Source organism: Cyprinus carpio, chromosome A8 (genome assembly GCF_018340385.1).
Source record: "Cyprinus carpio isolate SPL01 chromosome A8, ASM1834038v1, whole genome shotgun sequence".
In the NCBI taxonomy this organism is placed as follows: domain Eukaryota; kingdom Metazoa; phylum Chordata; class Actinopteri; order Cypriniformes; family Cyprinidae; genus Cyprinus; species Cyprinus carpio.
Window position 1 is genome coordinate 27,046,920 of NC_056579.1, and position 27,625 is coordinate 27,074,544.

The 27,625-nt window shown below is 38.4% G+C and overlaps 2 protein-coding genes across 4 annotated transcripts in view; both read left to right on the plus strand.

Moving 5' to 3' along the window:
• The window catches only part of LOC109075545 (FYVE, RhoGEF and PH domain-containing protein 3-like), a 51,754-nt gene extending 44,633 nt beyond the window's left edge, over window positions 1–7,121 (plus strand). For all 3 annotated transcript variants that reach the window (XM_042762993.1, XM_042762995.1, XM_042762994.1), the window contains exons 7-19: window positions 506–662; window positions 763–901; window positions 1,070–1,128; window positions 1,346–1,492; window positions 2,133–2,225; window positions 2,313–2,392; window positions 2,656–2,686; window positions 3,126–3,227; window positions 3,491–3,544; window positions 3,616–3,717; window positions 3,800–3,928; window positions 4,603–4,723; window positions 5,562–7,121. In XM_042762993.1, coding sequence (XP_042618927.1) covers window positions 506–662; window positions 763–901; window positions 1,070–1,128; window positions 1,346–1,492; window positions 2,133–2,225; window positions 2,313–2,392; window positions 2,656–2,686; window positions 3,126–3,227; window positions 3,491–3,544; window positions 3,616–3,717; window positions 3,800–3,928; window positions 4,603–4,683 — 1,174 coding nt within the window. In that variant the 3' untranslated portion in view covers window positions 4,684–4,723; window positions 5,562–7,121. The remainder of the gene's footprint in view (window positions 1–505; window positions 663–762; window positions 902–1,069; window positions 1,129–1,345; window positions 1,493–2,132; window positions 2,226–2,312; window positions 2,393–2,655; window positions 2,687–3,125; window positions 3,228–3,490; window positions 3,545–3,615; window positions 3,718–3,799; window positions 3,929–4,602; window positions 4,724–5,561) is intronic.
• An 11,281-nt stretch (window positions 7,122–18,402) lies between these two features.
• LOC109051515 (sushi domain-containing protein 3-like) lies at window positions 18,403–27,147 on the plus strand. Its single transcript, XM_019069052.2, has 5 exons — window positions 18,403–18,577; window positions 22,909–23,097; window positions 23,584–23,731; window positions 24,782–24,961; window positions 25,712–27,147. Exons 1-5 carry the CDS (start codon window positions 18,514–18,516, stop codon window positions 25,956–25,958), a joined length of 828 nt encoding a protein of 275 aa, XP_018924597.2. The 5' UTR covers window positions 18,403–18,513; the 3' UTR covers window positions 25,959–27,147.
• The last annotated feature ends 478 nt before the right edge of the window (window positions 27,148–27,625 follow it).

A 27,625-nucleotide genomic window follows, 5' to 3' on the forward strand; every position in this document is an offset into this window, starting at 1 on the left:
ACATTTATGATTATTATATAATTTTTATTCTTATTAAAAGGAAAACTTTGCCAATTAATAACCAGCTTTGTATTGTTACAGTGTCAGTAGTAAATGAACTGTGTGTACTCTTCTCTGCGTTGCCTGCACCCGGACATTACTGTTCAGCATCTGGTATTCTTTTGCTGACAAATGAACAAATGAACAGAGCTATCTGTGTGCAGCTGGCTGAAGATCAGTGCAGCTTATCTGTAGCTCACTGCCTACAGAACGAAGGACTGTTATGAGGCAGATCTTTCTTCAGAAACGTTATTTAATGAATAGTTCAAAAACTTCCAGTATGAGCACAGAGAGATTTTATTTCATATGGAGGTAATGGACATTATAACTGAATCAAGACTGTGATGTCATTAAGAGTGATAGTAGAGACAGTTTCATGCTCCAGAGTCATGTGACCATTCTACTCAGATATAAACAGATTTCCTATAGTTGATGAGTGTGTCTTGTGTGTGTGTGTGTGTGACAGGAGCTGTAATCCACGCATAGGGGACATCCTGCAGAAGCTGGCCCCGTTCCTGAAGATGTACGGCGAGTATGTGAAGAACTTCGACCGAGCCATGGAGCTGGTGAGCACCTGGACGCAGCGCTCCGCTCAGTTCAAGAGCGTGGTCCAGAGCATCCAGGTCAGAGCCGCCTGACATCATACGAAGTGTGTGATGATGCCTGATGAACCACAGACTGTTCTCTGAATGTGTGTGTGTGTGTGTGTGTGTGTGTGTGCAGAAGCAGGAGGTGTGTGGGAACCTGACGCTGCAGCATCACATGCTGGAGCCGGTGCAGCGGATCCCGCGCTATGAGCTCTTACTGAAGGACTATCTGAAGAAGCTGCCGGCCGGAGCCGCGGACCACAGAGACGCACAGAGTGAGTGCACAACACACAGCATAGTCACTTACAGTACACTGAGCTTGCTTATTATACACACCATCATATGCCATTCAGTGCCGGATGTGACACTCATTTATCTTTCGGTTAATGAGTCTGAGCTGTTTTTAACAGTGTTTAGTGATGGTTTGTCTGTTTGTCTGTCAGATGCTCTGGAGCTGATCTCCACCGCAGCGAACCACTCCAACGCTGCCATCAGGAAAATGGTTAGAGCCTTACTCATCCGTTCCTCCTCTTCTGTGTCTCGTTTCATTTCTCAGACAGGATGTACTGTTTCCATTTCCTGTCTGTGCGAGTGAAAGGCTCTCCTTCTCTGTCTCTTTCTAATGTTGTCATGTGGCCCATCACAGTTCTTCTTTACATCTAATGAGTGCAGAAACCCACCATCTCTTTGTGTGTGTGTGTGTGTGTGTGTGTGTGCAGGAGAAGATGCACAAGCTGTTGGAGGTGTATGAGAAGTTGGGTGGAGAGGAGGACATCGTTAATCCAGCTAATGAGTTCATTAAAGAAGGCCACATTAAGAAGATGTCGGCTAAGAACGGCACGGCGCAGGACCGATACCTCTATCTGGTGTGTCTGTTTGCTCCGTTAAGACTCTTAAGCTGTCTGTCTATACTTCAAGAGTGTTCTTGCATCATGGTTTGACTTCTCGACACAGAACTTGAAGATGAAATTCTTATCATTTACTGTTGTTTCAAACACAAAGGGAGATGTTTAGCAGAATGTTGATGCTGCTCATCAGAGTTCACACAGAAAGCATTTTTGCAGCTAACAAAAAAGGTCTGGCTGAACTACTCTTAACTTGAGTGCTGCGTTTTTAAACGACATTTCATGCACGAGATGCTGAAAAAGATGCAACATCCATCTAGTGCATGTTTGCATAGAAAAGCAATGGAAAATAAATGCAAAAATGCATATCTTCTGAAGACATATAAATCACAAATGTTTCAATATGCTGCATTGCTCCAGATTTGACGTTTAGATATTCCGTAAACTGTTTGTCTGGTCATTAAGTTAACTATTAGAGTCATATGGAATATTGTTATGATACATTTATGCTTTAGTTGTGTAGAGGAGAGCAGCTTAAACCATCTGCCATGAACTTCTCACTTTATGTTCTGTGGATGAAAGAAAATCCTAAAAACGGTTGTTCCTGTTATCTGCTGAGAATGCTGGTGCTGATGATGTGTGTGTGTTTGTGTGTCTCCAGTTCAATAACATGGTGCTGTATTGTGTGCCCAAGCTGAGGCTGATGGGACAGAAGTTCAGCGTCCGCGAGCGAATCGACATCGCAGGGATGGAGGTATGACTTCAGCCGTACGTTCAGCTGTGTTTGTGCTTGTTTCTGTGTCTTCATCTCATCGTATGCTGGTGTTCTCACGTTGGTTGAGTTCAGGAAAACGTCAAGCAGAACGTCCCTCACACTTTCACCATCATCGGCAAACAGCGCTCGCTCGAGCTGCAGGCCAGGTGAACGTCACACAGAACTGATATTTATCAATATGTATATCACAATATTCCCTCTGGTTTTGCTGCTAAAGTTTAAATCAGACGCACTTCAAACATCATAACACACATACTCTTCAGGCTTGTGGAGACACTCAGTGTTGAAAACATAAGCTAAATCATTGCAATGGTCACGTTGTAGCATAAATGAACATCTTCATGAATATATACAGTACCCATCAGGCCTGAGTGGAGTCTGAATGTGTGCTTATGTCTGTGATTGACAGGACGGCTGAGGAGAAGGACGACTGGATAAAAGTGAGTCATTCTCTTTGCACTCCAAGTGCACATTCAATACAATTACTCACAGTTTGACCAGCGTTTCTGGTGTGATTTCAGCACTACTGCAGCTTCGGCAGCATCATTGCTGTTTTTCATATTTTTATGCAATTCTGTTTCAGCTCAACATGAAAATGTAACTGACTGCATGTAATGACATTAAAAGATAAATTACTTTCTTGACTCATGCTCTTGTGATTGTGATCAATTCGACAGTTCATAAACATAAAAGTATGATAAGAGTACTCCATATGACTCGTGCAGTATACTGGAGACTGAAAATCGACATTGACATTTGCCCCCGCTCTCGGAGTGCAAATAAATGGTTGTGTAGAGTCAGTAAACGGGTGATTCGGTTGACTTGAATCAGCACTTGATCATCAGAGCTGAGGTGTGGATCCTCTCCATCTGTTTGCAGGTGATCCTGGCCACGATTGAGAAGCACAAGCAGAACAGCGAGACGTTCAAAGCTTTCAACATCTCCTTCAGCCGTGAAGATGAGCACACGCCTGACACGCCGGTAACACATCCCTCATGCACTCAACGCTCAGTCCTTTCCAAACTAGCCTCACTTAGTCATGTTTCCTGTGCAGCCCTGTTAGTCACACTGGAATTATGAACATTTGGGAATGTTCCTTGGTTTTGGAGTGAAATATGACTTGGGAATGATCTAGTGGTACATACACACTTGAAAAGCACAATCCTGTGTTTCATCGTCACACACACACACAACATGTGACGTGTGTTTAATGGGCAGCGTGTGATGTTGTGGTTTGCGTGCAGGGCCCGTGGATCAGCACGAGCACATGTGAGGCAGACGGAGCTCAGCATGAGAGGGTGAGACCAGACGCACACAGACTGAATATGGGCTAGACGTCACTGTGTTAACCTGTGTGTTTGATCTGTAGAAGAGCTCAAAGAAACGAGAGAAGGAGAAAGAAACATGCAGAGGCTGCAGCGAGGCCTTCCACTTCACCAAACGCAAGCACCACTGCAAGATCTGCGGCGCGGTACGTGTGTGTGCTGCATACACACAGACACAGGTTTGATGCGATGCTGTGTGTCCTGACGTGTGCCGGTGTCTGTCTGCAGGCCGTCTGTGGGAAGTGTTCGAAGGTGTCGGAGAGCAGGAACAGCCGCATGTGTAAACCGTGTTTTGAAGTCCTGCAGGGAGCTGAAGGGACAGCAGGGGGCGGCATTGAGCCCAAGAGAAAACTCGAGGTGAGAGGAGCCTGACACTTACTTATTCATTTTTATTGTTTGTCTTACCTGTTTACAGTCGTCCTAGACAGGACTAGTAGGGATGGGTGATAAATCAGCATTTATTTATTTCTTTATCAATTTAGTATTATTATTATTATTATATATTAATCAGTATTTATTGAAAAAATTCAAAATATTGATGATAACATTTTGAATAATTGTTTAAAATGCTTCCTCTTGAGCTCAGGGTGTTGTTCGCTTTACTGCAAGTATACAACTGTACTAGTTTAGTCAGCATTTGGGGAAGTCGTGGCCTAATGGTTAGAGAGTCGGACTCCCAATCGAAGGGTTGTGAGTTCGAGTCTCGGGCCGGCAGGAATTGTGGGTGGGGGGGAGTGCATGTATAGTTCTCTCTCCACCTTCAATACCATGACTTAGGTGCCCTTGAGCAAGGCATCGAACCCCCAACTGCTCCCCCGGGCTCCGCAGCATAAAATGGCTGCCCACTTCTCCGGGTGTGTGTTCACAGTGTGTGTGTGTGTGTTCAATGATCTGTGTGTGTGCACTTCGGATGGGTTAAATGCAGAGCGCGAATTCTGAGTATGGGTCACCATACTTGGCTGAATGTCACGTCACTGAATGAATGTCACGTCACTTCATATCTTCAACTGTGTGTGTGTGTGTGTGTTCAGAAGCAGCTGTCAGTTGCTCAGTCTTCTCAGCGAACAGGAAAAGTTGAGGAGTTGGACCAAGAGCTGGGCGGCCATCACTGAAGCACAGCCTCTGCTGCTTTACCAGCAAACCAGCACACAGGTCAGTGTGTGTGTGTGTGTGTGTGTGTGTGTGAGACCTGTCAGATTAAGGTCAGAAGGATTTGCGTGACCCTGTCCTGACCTCAGAGCGCCCGTCTGCAGCCGGTGAAACACAGGATAATGTGTGTCTGTCTGAGCCGGTGAAACACAGGATAATGTGTGTCTGTCTGAGCAATAACATCTTCAGGTCATATTTCACCCCAAAATCGTTAGGAAAAACATGAGAAATGCTATTTTGCATCAATTTCAGGACAGAATCTGTATTCTTATATTTAATACTTTTAATACTTTATCTATTAAATTCAGTACAGTAAATATGACTACAACATAAATGCACTTATTAATATAATTTAGTAATAATAGTAATATCATGATTTTTTACATAACAGTAATCAGAATAGGATTTTTTACTTAAAGCTTTTTATATTGCATTATAAAAGTATTCATAATGTACATTGTAATGCATTATATCTTTTTTATAAACAATTGTAACCAAAGTTAAAATGCATCAAAATATTTGACTGTCATGTGTTTTAAATGCATTATACTTTCTGAAGTATAGATGATCTAGTATAACTATTATAACTAAGATATTATAATGCATTATAATAAGGTTCATTACAAGGCATAATTAATGCACTGAGACTACTTTTATATAAAGGCTTTAAGTAAAGTGTTACCAGATTTAAAAAAGAAAATAAATAAAAAGAAAATAATGTCACAATGCACATTTTTTTTCTTCATATTTTGGAATGAAATATAACTTGAAAATTTCATGAGACTGTGTCGTGTCTTGACGTGATTGCAGAGATTCAGTGCTGTTCCTTTGTCATTCATAGGTCTCTCTGGCTGACATTAGTGACATGAGAAGAAGAAAGAGTCAGACGTGTTCAGACTGATTCAAGAATCTGAATGGAGCTCCTGTCACATGCTGTAAAGGGAGGAGCTAACAAGATGTCAGTCACAGCAAGAGCCAATAGGATGCTCTCCCTCTCCCCCTTTATAAAGAACTCCTGTTACTTGAAATCACTTTATCCTCAGCACTTTTTTATTCTTTCTTTTGAAGATCTTTTTTTTTGCATTCCTTCACACGATCATTGCTCTTTCAGCAGCACTCACACACTCGCACCGTCACGCCTTCATTTGAGTGTGAGAGTGACTGTTTGTCAATGCACTGTTCACGTCTGCTGGTGTTGCACTGGATCTATATAATGTCACGATGAATGTTTTTTTTTTCCTTTCAGATGTGTTAATAGTTAAAGCATTAAGTGGCTGTTCTTGTGATGCACTGTCAGTTCACACTTTCATGCTCCCCTTTGTTTTTTCATTCTGATTTTAAAAGATGAAGTGAAATGAAGCAGAGGACAAAGCACGTAAAGCACATGTCATATTTCACTCAAAATCAAAAGAAAGAAATTAAATTTTGCATAAAAGAAGCTTATTTTATTTTCCGTATCTCTTCCATTATTTTCATGGTAATTAAGCACATTTCGTATCAAATTCTCATAAATTCCCATTACCGTCATGCATAAGAAAAATAATAATATATTTCAGTTTTCTAGTTTTCATACACCATGGTTGAATTAGTTGTATTGCCTTTATGGTGTTGATTTAAAAAAAAGTAAATTTTTACAGTTTAATTTTTTCAATACAGTAATGAAAATGTAGTAAAAATCAGCACTGAGAATGAGGAAAACTTGAGCGTCAGCACACATTACAGGAATGACAATGAGACGTTTTTAACATCACAGTGAATATGCATGTCAGAATGTCAAAAAAATCGTAATGGTCCTAAAATGGATTTATTTTTCACAATGCTATTTTTTTCTTTGGTTTTTTGGAGTAAACCTGGTGGCGTTTTCATAACATTCACCCACAATTTCACCAGACTGGTCTCACGGTGCATTCATAAACTCTTCTGAAGTCTTTGCCAAGCATCAACATCCATGGTCTGCTGTTTCTCAAACTGTGTTGTACCAATGAGAGATCATTTTCACCTTCTTCAAGAGGATACTCAGCTTTATTGTTTTAGGGCAGATTCCTGTGGCAGGCCACTAAATATTATACCCTCCTATAGAACATTTTCAGACTTTTCAGGTAAAGGTTTGGATGAGAAAAGCAGGTTCAGGAACAGAAGGAAACTCAGTCCTCTATCTCTCTTTTGTATGAAGCAGTATTGTGACTGCAGCAGAAGTACTGTACGCCTGCACACTCAGAGTCCAGTCTGTGTGCCTGGAGGTCGATCATGGTCAGTATGTAATGAATGATGTGTAAACATTGCATTTGCTTCACTTTTAATATTGTTTGAACCCTTGTAACAGAACCAGTATTATTAAAAGCATTTTATGTGTACAAAAGCTGTCTTATAGCATATCAATGAATAAAAGAGTATCTGGTCACCAATGTTTATGGGCCTCAGTTATTCATTCAGCTTTATTATAATGAATGTGGTGTTCCAGCTCTAGAAGCACAGTTATCTTAGCAGTGACTGTTGTGAGGAGCAGCTCACACTTTCTCGTTGTTGATGTTTCACCACAGGAAATGGATACATCTCTTTGATGAGACACAAAATATTCTCGCTAATCTAAATGTGTGATTATTTTAGTAGTTTCTTGGAATAGGGCGGTACTGACTTTCTGTTTGCAGAATCTTATTTGATCATATACAGATGGATTGTGAAAGCATATGCTGAATTTTCACCACTTTTATGACAAAATCTTTCAGGAACAGAGTTTTACATGCTGGTTATTATACAATCATGTTCGCAAAAAAAGGTTATTAGTACAGAGAAGTTCAATTAAAATTTATTTGTATAGCGCTTTTCACAATACACATTGTTTCAAAGCAGCTTTACTGAAAATACATGTGTCTACATTACAATTTAGAGTGATTTTTTTATCAGAAGTGAATGTGTCAAAGTAATGTTCATTTCACAAATTAACAGTTCAGGGTAATAGAATCATAGAGTTAGCTAACATTAATTAATTTCAGGCAAAAGCTCATTAAAGCGATTATTACAGGTGTGATCATAATGATTACAATATAGAGAAATTTTGGCAGCTGTGCATGTCGATTCAAGTTGGCGTCATCTGGGGTCCTCACAAGGGTCAGCATCATCATCCACGATGGAGCTGGTGTAATCTCTAGATACCTTGAGATGGGTAAGATATGGAGATTTTTTGGAATTAGCATAGATGCTGTTCATAACATTTCAAGCAAAAAAAAATGTGTTTGTGACTTTTATCTGATCTAACTGGGAACAAGGGTGAGATTGAGATTCATTATGCAAATGCTTGGCTGAAGAGCTATCTTTAATCCAGATTTTTCGTCCAATTTCAAATTTACTGTTTACTCTAAGATTGTGGAAAAGTGTATTGCAATTCAAATTCATAAACATCTCTCTAATAATAATTTGTATGAACAATTTCAGTCTGGTTTTCGTCCCCACCATAGCACTGAGATTGCTCCTGTCAGAATAACCAATGATCTGTTGCTGGCAGCTGACTCTGGACTTTCAACCATACTTGTCCTTCTTGACTTGAGTGGTGCCTTTGATACTGTCTCACATTAGATACTTCTCGACAGGTTAGCTTCACTCCTCTGTCTTGGTTTAGGTTGAATCTTTCTAGACGCACTCAGCGTATTCAATTAAAACGTTTCAGATCAAGAACATCTACAGTCACCACTGGTGTTCCCCAGGGTTCTGTTTTGGGCCCACTTCTTTTCATCATTTATATATTTGATTTGATTTGATAGACTTTATTAATCCCACACTGGGGAAATTCACTTGCTAGGGCATACTCCACAAGCATGATATAATAAACAAAGAAACTTACTAAAAACATATAACCATACTACACAGTAATGTTATTGCAATTAAACAGTCTAACTGCTGTTGGAAGGAAGGACCTTCTTACGCAGTGGATGTACCAGTCTATTGCTGAAGGAACTACTCAGGGACACCACAATCTCATGCAAAGGGTGAGAGATGTTATTGATAATGGCCTTCAGCTTAGACAGCATTCTCCTCTCCCCCGCCACCCCGATGGTATCCAAAGGACATTCCAGAATAGAACTGGCCCTTTTAACCAGTTTTTTAGTCTCTTCCCTCTTATTCCCTCTTGGTTAAATTTTGAAGAAACATGGTATTTATTTTCATTGTTATGCGGATGGCACCCAACTTTACCTGTCTGCCAAACCCACTAGCTCCATTTGGTTCAGAATTCTGCAGCTCGTGTTCTTTCTAGAACACCCTCTTCTGAGCACATTTCTCCAGTTCTTCAGCAATTGCACTGGCTTCCAGTAAAGTATCAAGTTGAATTCAAGATCTTGCTACTTAATTATAAGGCACTTCATAATCTTGCACCCCAATACCTTACTCAACTTCTTCATGTTTACACCCCTTCACATGCTCTCAGATCCTCATCTTCAATTTCTCTTGTGTTACTTCAGATTTGACTAACTACCATGGGTGCCAGATCTTTTAGCTATGCTGCTCCCTGCCTATGGAACTCCCTTCCCCTGATATTCGCAACATCGATTGCCTGCTGACTTTTAAAATGCATCTTAGGGCATATCTTTTTATACAGGCTTATTTATAACGATTTATTGAGTCTTTACTGCACTTTATCTGTACATGCGGAGTGTTTGTCGTGTAGTGATTTGTATTTTATTTTTTATCTTTGCTTGTTTTTTTGTTGAGGTTTTTTTTTTTTTTATGTGCATTTGATGAGTTTTTTTATTATTATTATTATTACTATTATTTGAACATGTTACGGCCTACGCCTTGAGTGCATTTACCTTCATGTGATGTCATGTCTCGGGTAGGTAGAGTAAACCAGGGGGACCGTTTCTAGCATTGTTTTGTTTATTATTTTAGTTTGTTGTTTTTAGAGGAATCCCGGGGGAGGCTTGCCTCTCAATTGGTACCCTCTGCTGGAATCGTTTGTACTATTGTATCATGTTTTTGCTTATTAATTTATAATGGTGACTTTTGATTTACAGTTTCTCAATCGATTTGGTACATTTCTCCAAACTCAGGTAACAGCTCTCAAAACAGTTAACACAGCAAACTAAACAAACTCTTATGCTGGCGAAACCGTTATGTATTCACTGCACAATGAAACACAGCATTTTATTCTAGTAATGCATTTATTAAAGTTCAATATTAACATCAAAACTAAAAGTGTGTTTTCTCTTGATTTTTTAACAAATACAGCTGAAGATACACAAAGAAATAAATGAAAATACATGTTTTTCCATTAAGTCCTTTAATGAGGAGTTCAGGTGTATAACAATAAGTTGTCACCCCAAACACACAAATATATTATGCAAATAAGTACATAGGTAAATAAAAAAAATAAAGTGATAAATGTACTGCATTCATTGAATCAATTATTTTATTGATCATGCCTCTCAATTACATCTGGCCAGAGAATTTCATCAAAATCACAGAAAATATTTCCACGAGTCATGCATCGTGCGAAAAAACGCCTTGAATGCTGTATCCATCCTTGACATGCTTGTGCCCCAATATCTCCACAGGCCTCTTCCATCGCTTGAAGAAGACTTACTTGGTTGTAAGGGTTGCGATCATGTACTTTCCATCTCCAAGAGAAGAATTCCTCAATTGGATTCAGGAAAGGAGAATATGGTGGAAGAAACACCATCCTGAATTGTGGGTGATTCTCAAACCACTGTCGCACTAGTGTTGAATGGTGGAATTGGACATTGTCCCAAACTACAAAATTCCGCACCATTTGCTCCTGAACACCATGCGGAAAGAGGATTTCATTGAGGAGGTTTAAAAAATGTAGGAGCCTTGCTGTGTTGTATGGTCCCAAGACAGCATTGTGTGCCACAACACCAGTTGTAGAAATTGCTGCACAGAGAGTGATGTTGCCTCCTCGTTGTCCAGGGACGTTGACTGTAGCACGATGGCCAATCACATTTTTCCCTCTTCTCCTTTTTTTTTTTTTTGAAGATTGAAGCCTGCTTCATCAGTATGTACATGTACTCATAATGAGTTGCACTGCTATCCAACTCCAAGATTCTCTAGAGTAAAAAGAACACAAGGTAAAATATAGTAAGTTAGTGTTTTATGGTAATGGCATTGATTGCAGTCAATACTGCTGTGAAACTGTTGCTGAAGTTTGATTTCACACTTTGAAGAAGCAGTATACATAGATATGCCTAAATCTTTTCACTTACAGTAGGATGGAATAGTTTATGGACACATACTTAAAATTCAGGAAAAATATATCTTTGAGTTGACAGTAAAAGTGCAGTAATTGGGCTGCACATACTTGAACAAACTGGAATCGCAACTTCACTCTAACGGAGTTCCTCTCAAAGGGCACTTTGTATACTTGATTCGGATCTCTTAGAACACGGTCAAGGGCAGTGGATTTGTAGTTGACTGTGCTTTCATTCTTTGAGATCTGGACCACCATGTCAACATTTCTTGTTCTTAGAAGTCTTGTTCGTCCACCTGAATGTTCTCTAACGGTCTGAAAAAAATGTGGACAAGCAATAACACATTTACTGTGGAGAGACTGACTCATTGTGGTAGAATGATATAGTTACTTGTTTTCCTTCTGAACAGATAATTGATGTGGTCCTGGGTGAACTCTCTGTCTTTGCATGATTTGAATGGTCAATTTCCTGATTTCCACGCACTTCTACCTCTCCTCCCTCCTCTTACACCCTCTTCCTCTTTTCCATCTGCTCATTTTCTTCGCTTTCTCTTCCACTATTGTTGTTTTTCTCCCTCTCATCCCCCTTCTTTTTCTTCTTCTTTTGCTCTTGTTTTCTCTTTTGTATCTTCTGCTAAGACAGCTTGTGTGTCCCACCACCCCTCATTAGGAATTCGTCTTCTTTGTTGTTTTTCTCTTCCCCTTTTTTTGGTTGTTGTAATTAAGACAGCTGTGTGAACAATTAGGAAATTGGCTCTTTCTGTGTTGAGTGGATTACTAACTCATCAGATATCAATTTGGGGTTAATTGAGTACATAAGGTGTGCAACAATTCAGTTTTGTTTGTTGTGTTTTGAAAATGGTACAAAAATGCTTGTGATCTTTGTGAAGACCAATGAAAAAGCTGCAAATGTTTTTCCTGATATATTAAAGATTTGGTTGGCTGTATGAACTGCTGTGATAACATTAGGGAATTTTGTGCACAGTGTTTTGAGAAGATGCTTTTGATTTGTAATTTGTATGAAATGAAGGAGAATTTACTATCTGTTTAAGACAGTTACAAAGTGTACAGATCATTGTGTTAATTAGATTACATTGAACAATTAAACTAAAATAGGCAAAGTTACACTGTCGTTTACTAAGATAACAATTAAAAAAATCAAACTTACAAATCAAAAAATATTAATTACTCCGATCACCAATTTCCGAACTTACCGCTCCATCAATCGCCGCCATAACAGATTTAATTGTGATATTAATACATTGTGTCTATTTTAAGAGTAGAAATTTAGCAATACCTAAATACAATATTGGGGCTGAAAAATAAGAAAGCCGCGAAATGCGTTTCAATCTGTAAACATTTTCACATCTTTGTTTAACTTTTAAATTTGTCACTGATTATGTATATGTATTTTTATGTCTGTTTATGTGCTTTACTTTTTGTACCCCCTGACTGCAGTTGTAATTTCTAAAAGTAAAAAAAAAAAAAATCATTCGCCGCCATTACTGAAGCATTTGGCTGCTGTTGTAGTTATATGTGATTGGTGGCGTCCACATTGGTCGATACTGATTGGCTGCCACCGAGTGGCAGGTCCCGCCTACCTGCCGGCTGCCACTTCCTGCTGCCAGCTGCCAATTTTTTATCTGTGAACCCTTGCTGCTCAAAACGCAATCTTATACAAGTGTTTTTTTTTTTTTAACAATTCAACAAAATTTTTAAATATCTTAAAAATACTATGACGTCTTGAAAGTGTTGATAGATGTTTTTTTTTTTTACAATATTTTTATTTTATTTTTTTGCCTATATACATTTGGACAAAATCTAGAAAAGATGATGCTGTATTGGCTGTGACTATGCGCAGCGGGTTATTGCTAACATTACCAGATCTCTCTTTTTTTCCTTTTCCTTTTGAGTAAAGAAAACACTGTACTTTATTATTATAATTAGGCAAAATATAGGCAAAGAAATTTGTTTTTTAAAAATAATGTTATTAACTGGTATTTCTTCCACCCAAACCGGTTTCAGGAACGGTAATAATATCAGAGGAACGCAGGAACAGAAACGTTAAAATATCGATTCTGCTCGGAGTGAACCGTTTTTTTTTTTTTTTTTTTTTTCGTTTTCAAGCCCTGGTTTCAATAGACATTTGTAAAGTTCATCACTATATGTGTAGCACTGCATATATATTTTTTGTAACTGCACATCTACTTTTTGTAGAATTGCAAGGCTGCCACATGCAGGTGGAAGGACAGCTATATTCACTCGGGAGCAAGAGGCTGTTTCGGGGGTGGACAGGCACTTGCGAGACCTTGCCCCTTCCTCTTCCTTTCCAGTGGATCAGGATGATGCCGGGGACACAGGGTCCAAGCTCAGCTTGGGCCGGGGTCCTTGCTGCTTTGGAAAGGGATAGCGTCTGGGAACTCTGTCGGGGCTCAGGCTTTTGAGCAGGCTGAGCGGGCGACGATGCAGCTTTAGCTGGCTGCTGCACTGGAGCAGGCTTGGGGCGACTGGAGCGTTTCGGCAAGAAGTGTTGCATGGCCTGTCATGACTTCTGAGCAGTGGTAATTCGCTCGGTGAGGTGAGGTTTAGCCATAAGTGGCACTCCAGCACCACTAGATTGGCCATTGACCTCCCTATGGCCTGAGCTTTCCATCCAATGGCAATGGGCGAGCAAAGGTGCACAGCCACTGCCTCGTCGAGAGGAGGTATCCTCTCGTAACCCTTTTCTTCAGCGCCGTCCACTGAGGAGAGAGCAGAGGAAGGGTGAGTGAGAGGGAGGGCGGGGTGGGTAGGGTGCATTGAATTAGTTAGTTAGTCATGGACCTCAGGAAAAATGATGGACCTTCCTGGCTGTGCCCCGGCAGGAATCATTCATCCAGATGGCTACGAGTGGGCTCCTCTGGCGTAGACCACTCCAATACAGCTCCTCAACTGCCTTAGAGAGGATGCAGAAAAGTTTGGCATTCATCCCTGATTAAGAGTTGCTGGGCTCAGCAGACGATGAAGGGAAGGGCTCAGCAATAGAGCCCGACATCTCCTCTGCGTCTGATGCTATTAGAGACATGATGTCATCTAATAGCTCATTCTTGACGGGACGGAACGAGACCATGTCGCTCGACATGCAAGACTACCATGTTAGGGTGGAAGAACTGGCCTGTGGTGACATAAACGTGCTGTCTTGTCAAGGCTGGATTGGCCTATTAACAGCAATGATTATATGTTGTGATCAAATTTATTGGAAAATGTTCAAACCAACCAAAGAATGATAATGTGCATTTGATCAGATATAACTGAAGTACAAGGTTATGAGATACATTATGTGAATGACTGGCTAAAGATATACGTCTTTAATCTAGATTTAAACAGAGAGAGTGTGTCTGAACCCTGAACGTTATCAGGAAGGCTATTCCAGAGTTTGGGAGCCAAATGCGAAAAAGCTCTACCTCTTTAGTGGACTTTTTGTGACCTTAGAAAGCGTGATTGATTGTAGTGTGGTAGAAGACTAGTTAGATACGCAGGAACTAAACCATTTAGGGCCTTATAAGTAAGCAGTAATATCTTGTAACTGATACAGAACTTAATAGGTAGCCAGTGCAGAGAATGTAGTATTGGGGTAATATGATCATATTTTCTTGACCTGGTAAGGACTCTAGCCGCTGCATTTTGGACTACCTGTAGCTTGTTTATTGAAGATGCAGGACAACCAGCTAGCAGTGCATTACAATAGTCCAGTCTAGAGGTCATGAATGCACAAACTAGCTTTTCTGCATCAGAAACTGCTAACATGTTTCGTAGCTTGGCAATGTTTCTAAGATGGAAGAATGCTGTTTTTGTAACATGGGAAATATGATTTTCAAAAGACAAGTTACTGTCTAATTTAACACCCAGATTTTTGATTGTAGAGGAAGTAACAGTACATTCCTGTAGATGCAAATTGTAATCTTAGAGATTATTTACTGTTTTTTTGGTCCAATAAGTAATATTCCTGTTTAATAGGAGAAAATTATTGGTCATCCAATCTTTTACATTTTAAACACACTCAGTTAGCTTAGATAATTTAGAAGTTTCATCTGGTCTTGTTGAGATATATAGTTGAGTCATCAGCATAACAGTGGAAACTAATCCCGTATTTTCTAATAATATTACAGAGGGGCAACATGTATATTGAAAATAACAGAGGACCTGCATCCTTGTGGCACTTCATACTTTACTGGTGATAACTGAGATGATTCTCCGTTTAAATAAACATAGTGGTAGCGATCGGACATTTATTTATTTAGTTTTATTTTTTTCAGGTAGGAGCACAATTGAGCAGACACAAGTTTTTCTAAAGTTTTAGACATAAACAGAAGATTTGAAATGGGTCTGTAATTTGCCAGTTCACTAGGATCTAGTTGTGGTTTCTTAATAAGAGGCTTAATAACCGCCAGCTTGAATGGTTTTGGGACGTGACCTAAAGACAACGACGAGTTAATAATATTGAGAAGCGGTTCTTCTGGTACAGGTAACAGGTCTTTCAATAATTTAGTGGGTACAGGATCTAATAAACATGTTGTTGGTTTAGATGCAGTGATAAGTTTATTTAGCTCTTCCTGTCCTATAGTTGTAAAGCACTGCAGTTTATCTTTGGGTGCGATGGATAAAACTGAAGTATTAGACGCTGTAGAATCTACATTTGTTATTGTATTTCTGATGTTATTTTATCAGAAGAAATTCATAAAGTTATTACTACTAAATTGTGAGGGAATATTTAGTTTGGATGAAGTCTGATTATTTGTTAATCTAGCCACTGTGCCAAATAAAAACCTTGGATTGTTTTGGTTGTTTTCTATGAGTTTGTGGATATGCTCGGTCCTGGCAGTTTTTAGAGCCTGTCTATAACTGGACATACTGTTTTTCCACACAATTCTAAAAACTTCTAAGTGAGTTTTTCTCCATTTGCGCTCAAGATTACAAGTTTCTTTCTTGAGAGCGTGGGTATTACTGTTGTACCATGGTACAGTACGGTTTTCTCTAACCTTTTTAGTTTTGACAACAACTTCTAATGTATTACAGAAGATAGTGCCCATGTTGCCAGTCATTTTGTCTAGTTCATGTGTATTTATGGGTACACAGAGCAGTTGAGATGAATCAGGCAGGTTATTTCTGAATATATATTTAGTGGTTGGAACAATAGTTATTCTCGGACGATATTGTGGAGCGATATAGTTAATATCAGTAATACGCAGAATGCAAGATACAAGGAAATGGTCAGTAACATCATCACTTTGAGGTACGATATCTATATCAGTAAGATCAATTCCATGCGATATAATTAAATCTAGCGTATGATTAAAACGATGAGTGGGCTCGGTGACATTTTGCTTGACTTCAAAAGAGTTTATTATGTCAGTAAATGCAAGTCCTAATGCGTCATTTGTATTATCAACATGAATGTTAAAATCTCTGACAATTAGTGCTTTATCAACACTTACCAACAGGTCTGAGAGGAAATCTCCAAATTCTTTTAGGAATTCTGTATATGGCCCTGGTGGTCTATACACAGTAGCCAGAGAAAGAGATACAATAGATTTCTTTTGCATATCTGACAGTGTAACATTAAGCATAAGTATTTCAAATGATTTAAACCTGTATCCTGTTTTCTGGGTAACACTGATACTATCACTATATATTTGTTGCAACACCTCCCCCACGACCAGTCTGACGGGGCTCATGCTTATAACACTAGTTTGGTGGAGTAGACTCATTTAGACCAATATAGTCATTTGGTTTTAGCCAGGTTTCAGTCAAGCAGAGTACATCAAAACTATTATCTGTGATCATTTAATTTACAATAACTGCTTTGGGTGTGAGTGATCTAATGTTTATGAGCCCAAACTTTAAAAATTGCTTTTGTTTGTTTATTTAGCATTTTTGTGGTGTAATCACAACCAGATTTTTTCTAGATCCTGCATTAAATTTATATTTTGACCTCACTATTCGGGGAACAGACACAGTCTTAATAGATTGGACAGCGAAAGTACTTCTATCATTTAAGGGGGGTAAACAAAAGCCATCATAGCAGTTATTTGAGAATTGGCTTACTAGTCAAATGGAGCGTAGAGTCCTGGAGATGTTGTCCGAGAGGGAAACAGTGAGTGTGCACCTTACCTTTAGCTAAGGTAGCACAGACATGCTGCACGATGGAGTCTCCGCCATAGACTTACCCCGGACTTGTGAGCGTCAGCCTGGGATGTTTCCAGCGTGGCTGTCCGCTCTTGCAGCTGGGCCTGCTTCACTAGTAGATCATGGACTGAGTGGTCAAATGGAGCGTAGAGTCCTGGAGTCTATGGTGGGGTGAAATCCGCCATTAAAGCAAGGAAACAGTGAGTAAAACGATAATAATGTATGTGAATAGAGTGTAAGCAATGTGAGATTATGGCGATGCTAAATCATGTCATAAAATATTAAAACCAGTGATAATAAGGCGCTCTGATTGTTTTTGTTGTAGAATACGATAGGGGATATGTTCACACATTATAGAAATGAAAATGATGGTGTATAAAATTGAGTTTAAGATAAAAAATAGGTGATAAAGAATTAGGTTGTGTTAGCTTTTTATTTAAACGAAAACAATGGTGTATAAAATTTGGATATGTTGAATTTTTTTATAATCTAAGATTGTCACGACTCTGCAGGCACCTGCAGTACTTCCTGCAGTAGTTCTTCTTTCTGAGCCTCTCCATCTGGCTTCAGGATGCTTTTAAACTCTCACTAACATCTACTTCATACCCTTGCTCAACTTTCACTTCATTTTTCTACTTACTGAAACCCATTTTTTTGCAAGACAACATCTAACTTCCTCTACAGGTCATCAGCATTAAGATAAGGCCTTGAGACTAAACTGCAATAATTCTTCTTTTGTTTTACAGTCATCAGAAAAACTGAGGCATGCTGTGCATTAACCAGATAACTTGTCAATGGGCTATCTACAATTTTTGTATTTTATAGACAACTGCAATTTCAAGGCATTCCTCAGACTGCGTAGTCTAAATGAACACCAGTCCTGAGTGTGTTTAATTCAATATACATAGGCCATTTTTTACATTTTCACATGTCACAGTTTGATAACACAATTCCTAAGCAAAATATCTTAACTTTAGGCCAATGCTTGAACTAATCCTACTATTTTTAGGAGCTCTAACCTTTGGAGTGAGTAAATAAAAAAATCACATAATGTCAGAATATATATAATGAGGTATAAATGTAATCAAAAAGATTTGGCTTGTATTTGATTAAAAAATTCTGTGGGAATTTTTATATTGGCCGTTAAGAGTCTTGTTATCTTTTTCTTATTTTTAATCTAGGCTAGTTGAGTCCTGCAGCGGTCATCTGGACCTGAAGCCACTGTCACACATACAGGGACTTGATGAGTCACACGCTGGTTAAGCCACTGAGACAGAGAGACAGCTTCGAGACAGCGTGTCCTCCTCATAAATCCTAAATACTCGCTCAGACTGTCTGTCGCTCTCTCTGTGCACGCGCGCGTCCGCTGGTTCGGCGAGACGAGGAGAGGCAGAAAGAGAAGTGAAGCGAAAGCGCTCGTGCCACAGTTTGAATGGCTTTCATCAGTGCATCTGAATCAGTGATGGGGGACTGGAGCAGCGTTCACAACCAGACAGGTAAATTCAACAGTGCCACATGACTTTCTGAAATGTGTTGGTTTCTATAAGATTAGAGCTTTGAGTTGTTTTAAAGCACAAGATTGCTCGGTGATACTTTAGCGTTCTCACACACAGATGCATGAGATGTGTACGTGCACGTAACAAATGTTAGAAGAAAATATGCTACTATGGAAATGATAGTAAATTATGACTATTACATAATTACAAACTCTAACTTATAGGCCTAGTAAGTATATGTAAAGTAAGATGTTAATTAATTTAAATAAGTACTCATTTGTTATTACACTGAAACAGGGATACCTTAAAAATAAAGCGGTTGTAGATTAATATTCATACCAGTTGTAATTAACAACATTGCCGATTGAGTTTGAATTCGATATTAACAGTTAACATTACTGTTTGTACATGGATCCGATGTCCTGTAGCTGTTGTCTGAATATATTCAGCGCGGTAAAGTTAGTTTTAGGTTTGATATTCGCTGATATTCGCCTAGGCTGCTTTAGGGACCGTCTCAAATTTACCTCTCAGTTCAAGTTCTCAGTTACCTCGAAATCCAATAATTAATATAAATTGTTTACAAAGCCATAGTAAGTAAACTTACTGAAAATATTTAACCAATATGTCGCCTTCTAATGTAAATGTATGTACACTGAGTACACACATATTTTTAGGGGGAAAATACAGTAATTCATCAAAATGGAGTTTTTCATGTTCCAAAGATTGTAGTACATTTGTAGTTACAAGACTGACTTACTACAGGTGAAATTTTGCCAATATCTGCTCTACTGTACATACAGTACAGAATAATTCTTAGACAACAATTACTGTAATTAACCAAAAGGTTTTTTTTTGTTCCAAAGGTTGTAGTACGTTTGTAGTAACCAAGACAGACTTACTACACATAACATTTTGCCAATATCTTCCTTACTGTACATACAGTATATAATTATTCTTAGAAAAACAAATTACTGAAATTCATTTTTTCATGTTCCAAATGTTGTAGTAAATTACTAGTGACCTGATTGACTTACTTTATTTTGACAATAACACCCTTACTGTGTGTACAGCACACACATATTTTCATTAAAAACTAATTCACCAAAAGTTTTCTTTTCTTTTTTTTCATGTTCTAAAGGTTGAGTACACTTCTAGTGGCCTTGGATTATACAGCAGATTATTTATATTTATATTAAGATTTATTAATTTATGTATGCACAGTGCATGCATAATTATTAGACAATTTGGTATTTTGATTATATATATATATATATATATATATATATATATATATATATATATATATATATATATATATATATATATATATATATATATTTACCAAGCATATTTTACAAATTCCAAACCACATCAGTCTTAATAACTACTATTAATTTTTTTATTTAATCATTTATGAGTGATATATAATTGTCCATGAAGGCTGGAAGTAAAAAGAGAGATTTAGCTAAAAAATTATTAAATTCCCATGAGAAATATTAAAAACTAATGCACTACAGAAATTGCAAAGTTAAGGCATGACCCTTGGACAGCAAAATAATAATAAATAAATAAAAAAGTAATACTGTACTGCATATATGAGGGAAGCTATTGGCAAAATCCTACCAATATCCAATATCACTATGAGTAATAAAAGCTTTACAGTTTACATGTTTGATGTAAAATGTTAAAAGTCACTTTAGTTAAAAGACATTGGATGTTTTTAACCCAGTGGGTGGAATTGTCAGACGGTCCCTCACGCATCGAGAGCAGCTATAGCTCTGGTTTAAATTTGCTGCTACAATACACTAGGCGCTTTTTAAATAATATTTTCGTATCGATATAATGTTGTTAAAACTAATTGTTGTAGTGGTATCTTTGTAGGACTGTGGGCTCTATAGAACAGTAGTGGCACGCGAACTAACTTTACCTAATACTCAAACTAAATTCACGAAAACTCTTCCATCAAAATCACACAATCACTGCAAATCAAAATCACCCGTGCTCTCAGATCACACACACGAGTCATCAGACACTACAGAGAAAACTGGAGAACATTACAGAAAAAAGTATATTGTATTGAGTAAACAATTTTGCAATTCTGTAAAAAAGTATAGTAGCTAATTGCAACTGAGTAGGTGGATATATTGTATATGCCTACTGTATGTACTGCAAGAATATTATCATGCTGAATATTGAATAGTACTGAATGTTTGTATATTCAGCACTTGGATACTGCAAAGACCAAAAAGGTCAAGTAAAACTCTAAATGATGAGCATGTTACAGTACACTCAAATACTGTAAGCTGTGCAGGTGTGAAATCAGGCTCAGTGAGAGATTCATTCTGTCAGCATCATGTCTCTGTGCTTGAGTCCGGCCTGAGGACTTTTCTGCTAGACAAAGAGAAAACCCCTCTGTTCTGACAGATCCAGGTTTGATAACACTCTCTAAACCTTCCTCTTTCTCTCCTCACCCTCCTCTTCTTACATGTACTCTTCCTCCTCTCCTCCTCAGATTGTGTCCATGTATTGTTGGTATCATCATTCAGTCTCCTGTGACACTTGTGCTCTCTGAGCTGACTCATATTTTGATCACATCATTAGAAACAAGTGTGAACAATTCTGAATCGTTGCATGTAAATGATGACACCTGTGCTTGTTGTGTTTAACTTTTGCAGCATAAATGCATCACAGTGTGATAAGTGTTAAAGTGAATGAGAAAGTGTTAAGAGTTAAGAGTTAAAAAGGGTGCATGAGATTCACAAATAGAGCCTAACTGCCTGGATGTTTTTCAGGTTTAGCAGAAAGAGTGCTTTATTCAATAAATTGGTTTAAGCTAGTGAGAATTTGGGTGAGAGATTGGGGTTTAGTGTTTTAGCAATTCAAAAAAACTGTAAATGTGTGTGTGTGTGTTTGTGTGTGTTTGTAAGAGAGAGAGAGAGAGAGAGAGAGAGAGAGGGTTTTGGGGTTTTCATGTGTATAAGTGTAGACAGATGATATGAGAGCAGGAAACGTGCCTGTGCAAATAACAGCGGTTCTCTGATCGGAAACACAATGTCTTCCTCTTTCTTTCTTCATCTTTGTTTTCTGTTATGTAGACGTGAGGTTTACCAATGTCGCTATATATATATATATATATAAAACTGTATGCTGTTATTTTGTCTGTGGAACACAACTGTAAACATTTTCATGAAGCTATAAGCCTACTTATTCCAAGTGTGAGGAACAGACCAAGCTTTAAATCGTGTAGCCTTCTCTAAAAATCAGCTACATTTTTGAGTTTGAGTCATTGCTGATAAACACACTGTCCCTCTCAGTCCCTCCTAAAAGTCATCAAAATTGCATGTATAAAATATTCTGACAAACAGATGCTATTTTAATTTGTGTGTTTAAACAGCTGCCCGTCAAGCCTGAGTAAGTTTAAGGCAAGAAATATTCTGCAAAGCAGCATGCTTGAATGCTCGGGTAGGGGGTCGAACCCTACCTGAGTCTATATAATTATCTTTATCTTTATAGTCTTTTTAATTATCTTTTTGTCTATTTCAAAATAGTCCATGCAATGAACCTATCCTAAGCAATATTCACTGGAGCAAAAGGTGTGACAACATAAGTATGACAAAAACACAATTTGAAGCAGCCCTGGTCTCCACTATGTATACATTTTAACCTGAAGTTTTGTGTCACTAAAACAGGTTTATGTCCATGTTATTTGTTAGCCACCCTTTAACAGTACAGCTCACACCTGCTTTACAGTTTCACTTCTCACAGCAGAACAGCAGCAGTGCAGGAGGAACAGGGCGTAGGGCCCAGAGCAATCTGAGAATCTGCACACATAAATTAACCTGTGGCTTTCTGGATACTTTTACTATGGTTTACCGTTTGGTTATCTGTATCTTTTTACTTTCTGCTTTTCTAATCTCTTGGTCTTGATGATCAGTTAAAGGAAGAGTTCACCCAAAAATGAACATTTGCTGAAAATAGATATCGGTCATCCAAGATCAGGATGAGTTTCTTTCTTCATCAGGTTTGGAGAAATGTAGCACTGCATCAGTGTCTCCGCAGTGAATGGGTGCCGTCAGAATGAGAGTCCAAACAGCTGATAAAAACATCACAATAATCGAGATGTTAGTTGATAGACTGGAGTAGTGAGGATTACTTGTGGATTATTGTGATGTATTAATCAGTTGTTTAGACTCTCATTCTGACGGCACCCATTCACTGGGGTGAGTCACATGGCCTGAGGGTGATTAAACGTTCATTCTTGGGTGAACTGTTTCTTTTAATTCAGTCTGATCATGGCAGCATTGTAAGGTGGGTGTTATTGGCTCGCACAGGTCAGTGCGCTCCACTGCTGTCTCCTGCGGTCGGGACTCTGAAGCTGGTGTCCGGTGATGGGACGAGTGTGGGCAGCGTGATGAGCCTCCAGTGCCCCTCCAGACACCGAGCGGTCAGCGGCAGTCAGATGTCCTGTGTGTGGAGCAGCAATAAGACACACTGGAGTGGAGGGACTCCAGAGTGTAAACGTAAGACACACACACACACACACACATGATAAATGAGAGATGTGAACACGCTTACATTTGTCAACCCTTTAAAACAGTATCTTGCCATTCTCAGTAGTGACATGCCAATATCTGGGCTGATGTTAGACCATTTTTACAATAGTGACGTTATAGAAATTTCATATTTCATTCATGCAGATTGTTGGACAAAATTATTGCCACAATTTGAGTTTTAAATGACAAAAAAGTGTTATGGAACTCCATTCAGAATATGAAACCATTATACAAAGAACCATAATACAAAGAATATAATAACAGATTTGCATTGAGACTTGAAAAGTGCTTGTCAATCTAAACTAGTGAGATTACTAGGTGATATAAATTAAGAGGTAATCTCATAAATATAGCATATTAGGATTCAGAACTGCTCAGAGTGTCTCTTTAAAGTACAGGAAAATATCTGTTGCTGTCATCCTCTCACTGTGTTTGGTTTCTGTGTTTGTGCAGCTTTGTCTCGGTTCGAGGATCATGGCTTTCGTTTAGCTCTTGTTGTGTCCTTCATCAGCTCAGCCATCATCCTCCTCATGAGCATGTTCTTCATCACTTCCTGTCTGGTGAGACATGTGAAACGAGAGGAGAGGAGAAAGATGGAGAGGTGAGAGACAGAATGAAAATACACAGAGCTCTCAAGACCTGGTTCATCATCTACAACTTTAAAATAATTCCGTCACCATTTACTTTGAAACCATGTCATGTCTTCATTCCCTTGTGAAACACGTGCACTTAATTGTAATGAAAGTGCATGTGTAGTGTACAGGTGCATCTCAATAAATTAGAATGTCATGGAAAAGTTCATTTATTTCAGTAATTCAACTCAAATTGTGAAACACATGCATTAAATAAATTCAGTGCACACAGACTGAAGTAGTTTAAGTCTTTGGTTCTTTTAATTGTGATGATTTTGCTCACATTTAACAAAAACCCACCAATTCACTATCTCAACAAATTAGAATACCTCATAAGACAAATATAAAAAAAAAAAAATTTATAATCTTAATCATAATCTTTTGTAGTGTTTTAAGGAAGTACACTTATTGTGATGATGTGTTAACTAACATACTAAAGCACACGGAAAGTACTTTATAATTTTAACTGTAGTGTGTAATTTGATATTATATTTAAAGTTAATATATTTTAAATGTACTAAATTGCAATTTCATCATCACAAATGTCTAATTACAAATATATTTAAATATATGACATACAAGTTTCAAGAGAAATGTCTTTAAAGTATATTTTAGTTTATCATAAATTCTTGTCAGTACACTCATAATTACATAATTGCATTTAATATGAATTTAATCTATAATGTTTTCACTAAATTGCAAATAATGTTTATACACTGTAATTATCCAATTAAGTACTGACTAGTAGTAATTAACCAGGATATGCATGTACTACAGGGTAAGGGTTTAGTTTAGTTGCTTGTAATTATCAAGGTACCACACGCTCTCTCCAAAACACTGCGCCCAGATGTTGTCATCAAACCCAAGTGAACATGATTCAGAATGTGATCTGAGAAGAATTACTCAGGAGTGCTCACGTCAGTCAGCTTATGAGCAGAGAAAGACAGATGTAAAGGAAGTCAGTTAAAGCCAGCACTGATGCGGATGACTGTAATGAGTGTGTGTTATATGATGTGTAGGGAAAGAAAAAATGGAGCGTCAGAGTATTGGCAACAAATGGACGTTGAGGGTGTGGAGCTGCAGAGAGAGGGGTTACACAACCAGAAAACCACAAACAACAACAACAACAACAGCAGAGGAGAGAGACAGCACACAGACCAACACATCTACAGCCCCGGTGACCTCCACACTCACTGCAGGTACTGTCCAAACACACTTCAAAAGTCACATTCACAGAAACACTCAATTTGTTCCCATCAATAGTTCACCTGAAAAAGAAAATGTGCTCACTCTCAGTTTATCAGAGATCAGGATGAGTTTGTTTCTTCATCAGGTTTGTAGAAATGTAGCACTGCATCAGTGTCTCAGCAATGGATGCTCTGCAGTGAATGGGTGCCGTCAGAATGAGAGTCCAAACAGCTGATAAAAACATCACAATAATCCACAGCACTCCAGTCCATCAGTTAACATCTGGAGAAGACAGAAACTGAAACACATCCAGCATTGAAAAACTGAATAACTGATGAGTGCTGTGGATTACTTGTGGATTATTGTGATGTTTTTATCAGCTGTTTGGACTCTCATTCTGACGGCACCCATTCACTGCAGAGCATCCATTGCTGAGACACTGATGCAGTGCTACATTTCTACAAACCTGATGAAGAAACACACTCTTGGATGAACTGAGAGTGAGTGAATTTTTAATTTAAAATTTTTATTTTTTGCGTGAACTATTCCTTTAAGATACAACTTTTGTATCAAATCCTTGACCCGAGACACAACAGTCTGAAACTTTTTAAATGTTTTTGCAACACTTTGTCAAAGTCTGTCTTGCTAAACTTTCCATGCATTTATCCATACATCACATTTGTGTTGGTGAATTTAAAAGCAACACACTGACATGCACTGAGGTAGAGTTACTTCATTGCGTTTATATGTGTTTTTCACAGGTGTCTTCAGGAAGGCAGGCCCTGTCCTCTGAACATCCATCCATCCCAGTTCTCTCTGATATTCAATCCACCCACTGACTTCCTCATAAACCCACACATCGGCCCCGCAGACACACGCTGTGCGGTCCCTCTCCCTCGCTACGCTGCAGAGGACAGACATTTCTGCAGGCCGCTTCGAGACCCACTCTGGACTGGACAGCACCTGCTTAGCCCACATCAACCACCTGCACAGATCATGTCTATATGAGGAAGTGAGCGAAGTGCTGAAGACTGTGGAGGATTTTGTGAAATAATGATACAGTCTGAGACTAGTCACACAAGAGACAAGACCCTCAACTGAGAACTGGAACTTTTTTCACGTGTCGTGTTGTGGGTATGTTATGTAGATAACTGCGTGTGATTCAAACTGTATTTTATATTTTATTGCACTTAACATGCTACTGCACTTGATACTGGCCACAACATCAGTATATAGTTTTGCAGTGCAGTACGTAACGGGTAATAATAAATGTTTTAAATGTTATTATGACATGACACCATGACCTGCAACATTACTGGATGTTTAAATATGCCTCATTCCCTTGACATTAAGAATGTAGACTTTGCAGGGCTCATGTGAGTTGAAAATAATCCAGAGAGACTCCAGACAGATTGATGTACGACACTGTGTCTTGAAAGGCCCTCCAGCATGCATGTTAATGCTTGACATACTGTCACTCGACACTGCCCAGAAGTCATACTTTACGAAACAGTGATGTGATTCTTTTCACTTATCTGTTAATATAAAAACAGGTTATTTAAATTATTCATTGAAATAATCAATTAACACAGAATTCTCTCATTTAATATGTAAAGACATTCTTTATAGATGCTTTCTGGATGCACACTTGAAATAATCATTATATAAAGTCTCAGCTGGGTAGATTTTGTTGTTGTTTTACTCAAACTAAAAACCAAAGCAAGCTTCAAAATGTGGAACTTTTTGCTCATTATTCCTCAAGCATATGTTTTGGCTGTACAAATATGACAGTACCATGTTACAGTGATGATGTCGGATGGTAATGATGATCATCATATCAATGAACCATGGTCCCTAAAACAATATTACATGTCCAAATGGTAGTGCCATGGTACTCTTTGTTCTTTTGCTAGTGTCTGTGCCTCTGGATATAATGTGCGAATAAAAAACACAAATACAATGCAAAAGTTGCACACTGAATTCCTTTCAAATGTAGCACAGATATTATAATACTGTGTACTTTTGATCTTTCATTTTATGAATTAAGGAAACCATGAGCAAATGGCACTTGTTTCACACATTCACTGGCCTGCAGCACCACTCTGTGGTTATGTAGTAGAGGAGAGCGAGGTGAGTTGAGCCAGTTTTTACTCACAGTGCAAGGTGAGCGAATGAGAGTAATGGGTCCCACTTAAATGTGTACATGCATTTGAGGATTTGATGCATCCTTGAAAATAATCACTGGGTAATTAATTGTAAAATGAACTGCTTTCAAAAAAAAAAAAAGTGGTGTCTTTAAGACCATAGTGATCTCAAAGAGTAACTTTAATACAGGATGTTAAACTAGCATGGGAATATTTTCAGTCAATTTTTCAGTCCATCTCTAATAGTCTTTCAGAACTAATTACAGTTTTTGCCCTTTGCTTGAACACTATAGACCCATGCTTAGACTAAAGTAACACAACTTGAACCTTTTGTTACCATACCTCAAACACATTTAATTAAACACAAAAGCGCTGCTTTGCACTCTAGTTGCAGTTCTGCAACACACTTACTCCTTTATGCAGCACACTTGGTCCTGCATACTACACTCTATTTCATACATAAGACACTTCGTTCAAAAATGAAATCTCAGGGTGCCATTTGGAAAACACATGTATCCAAAATACATTACA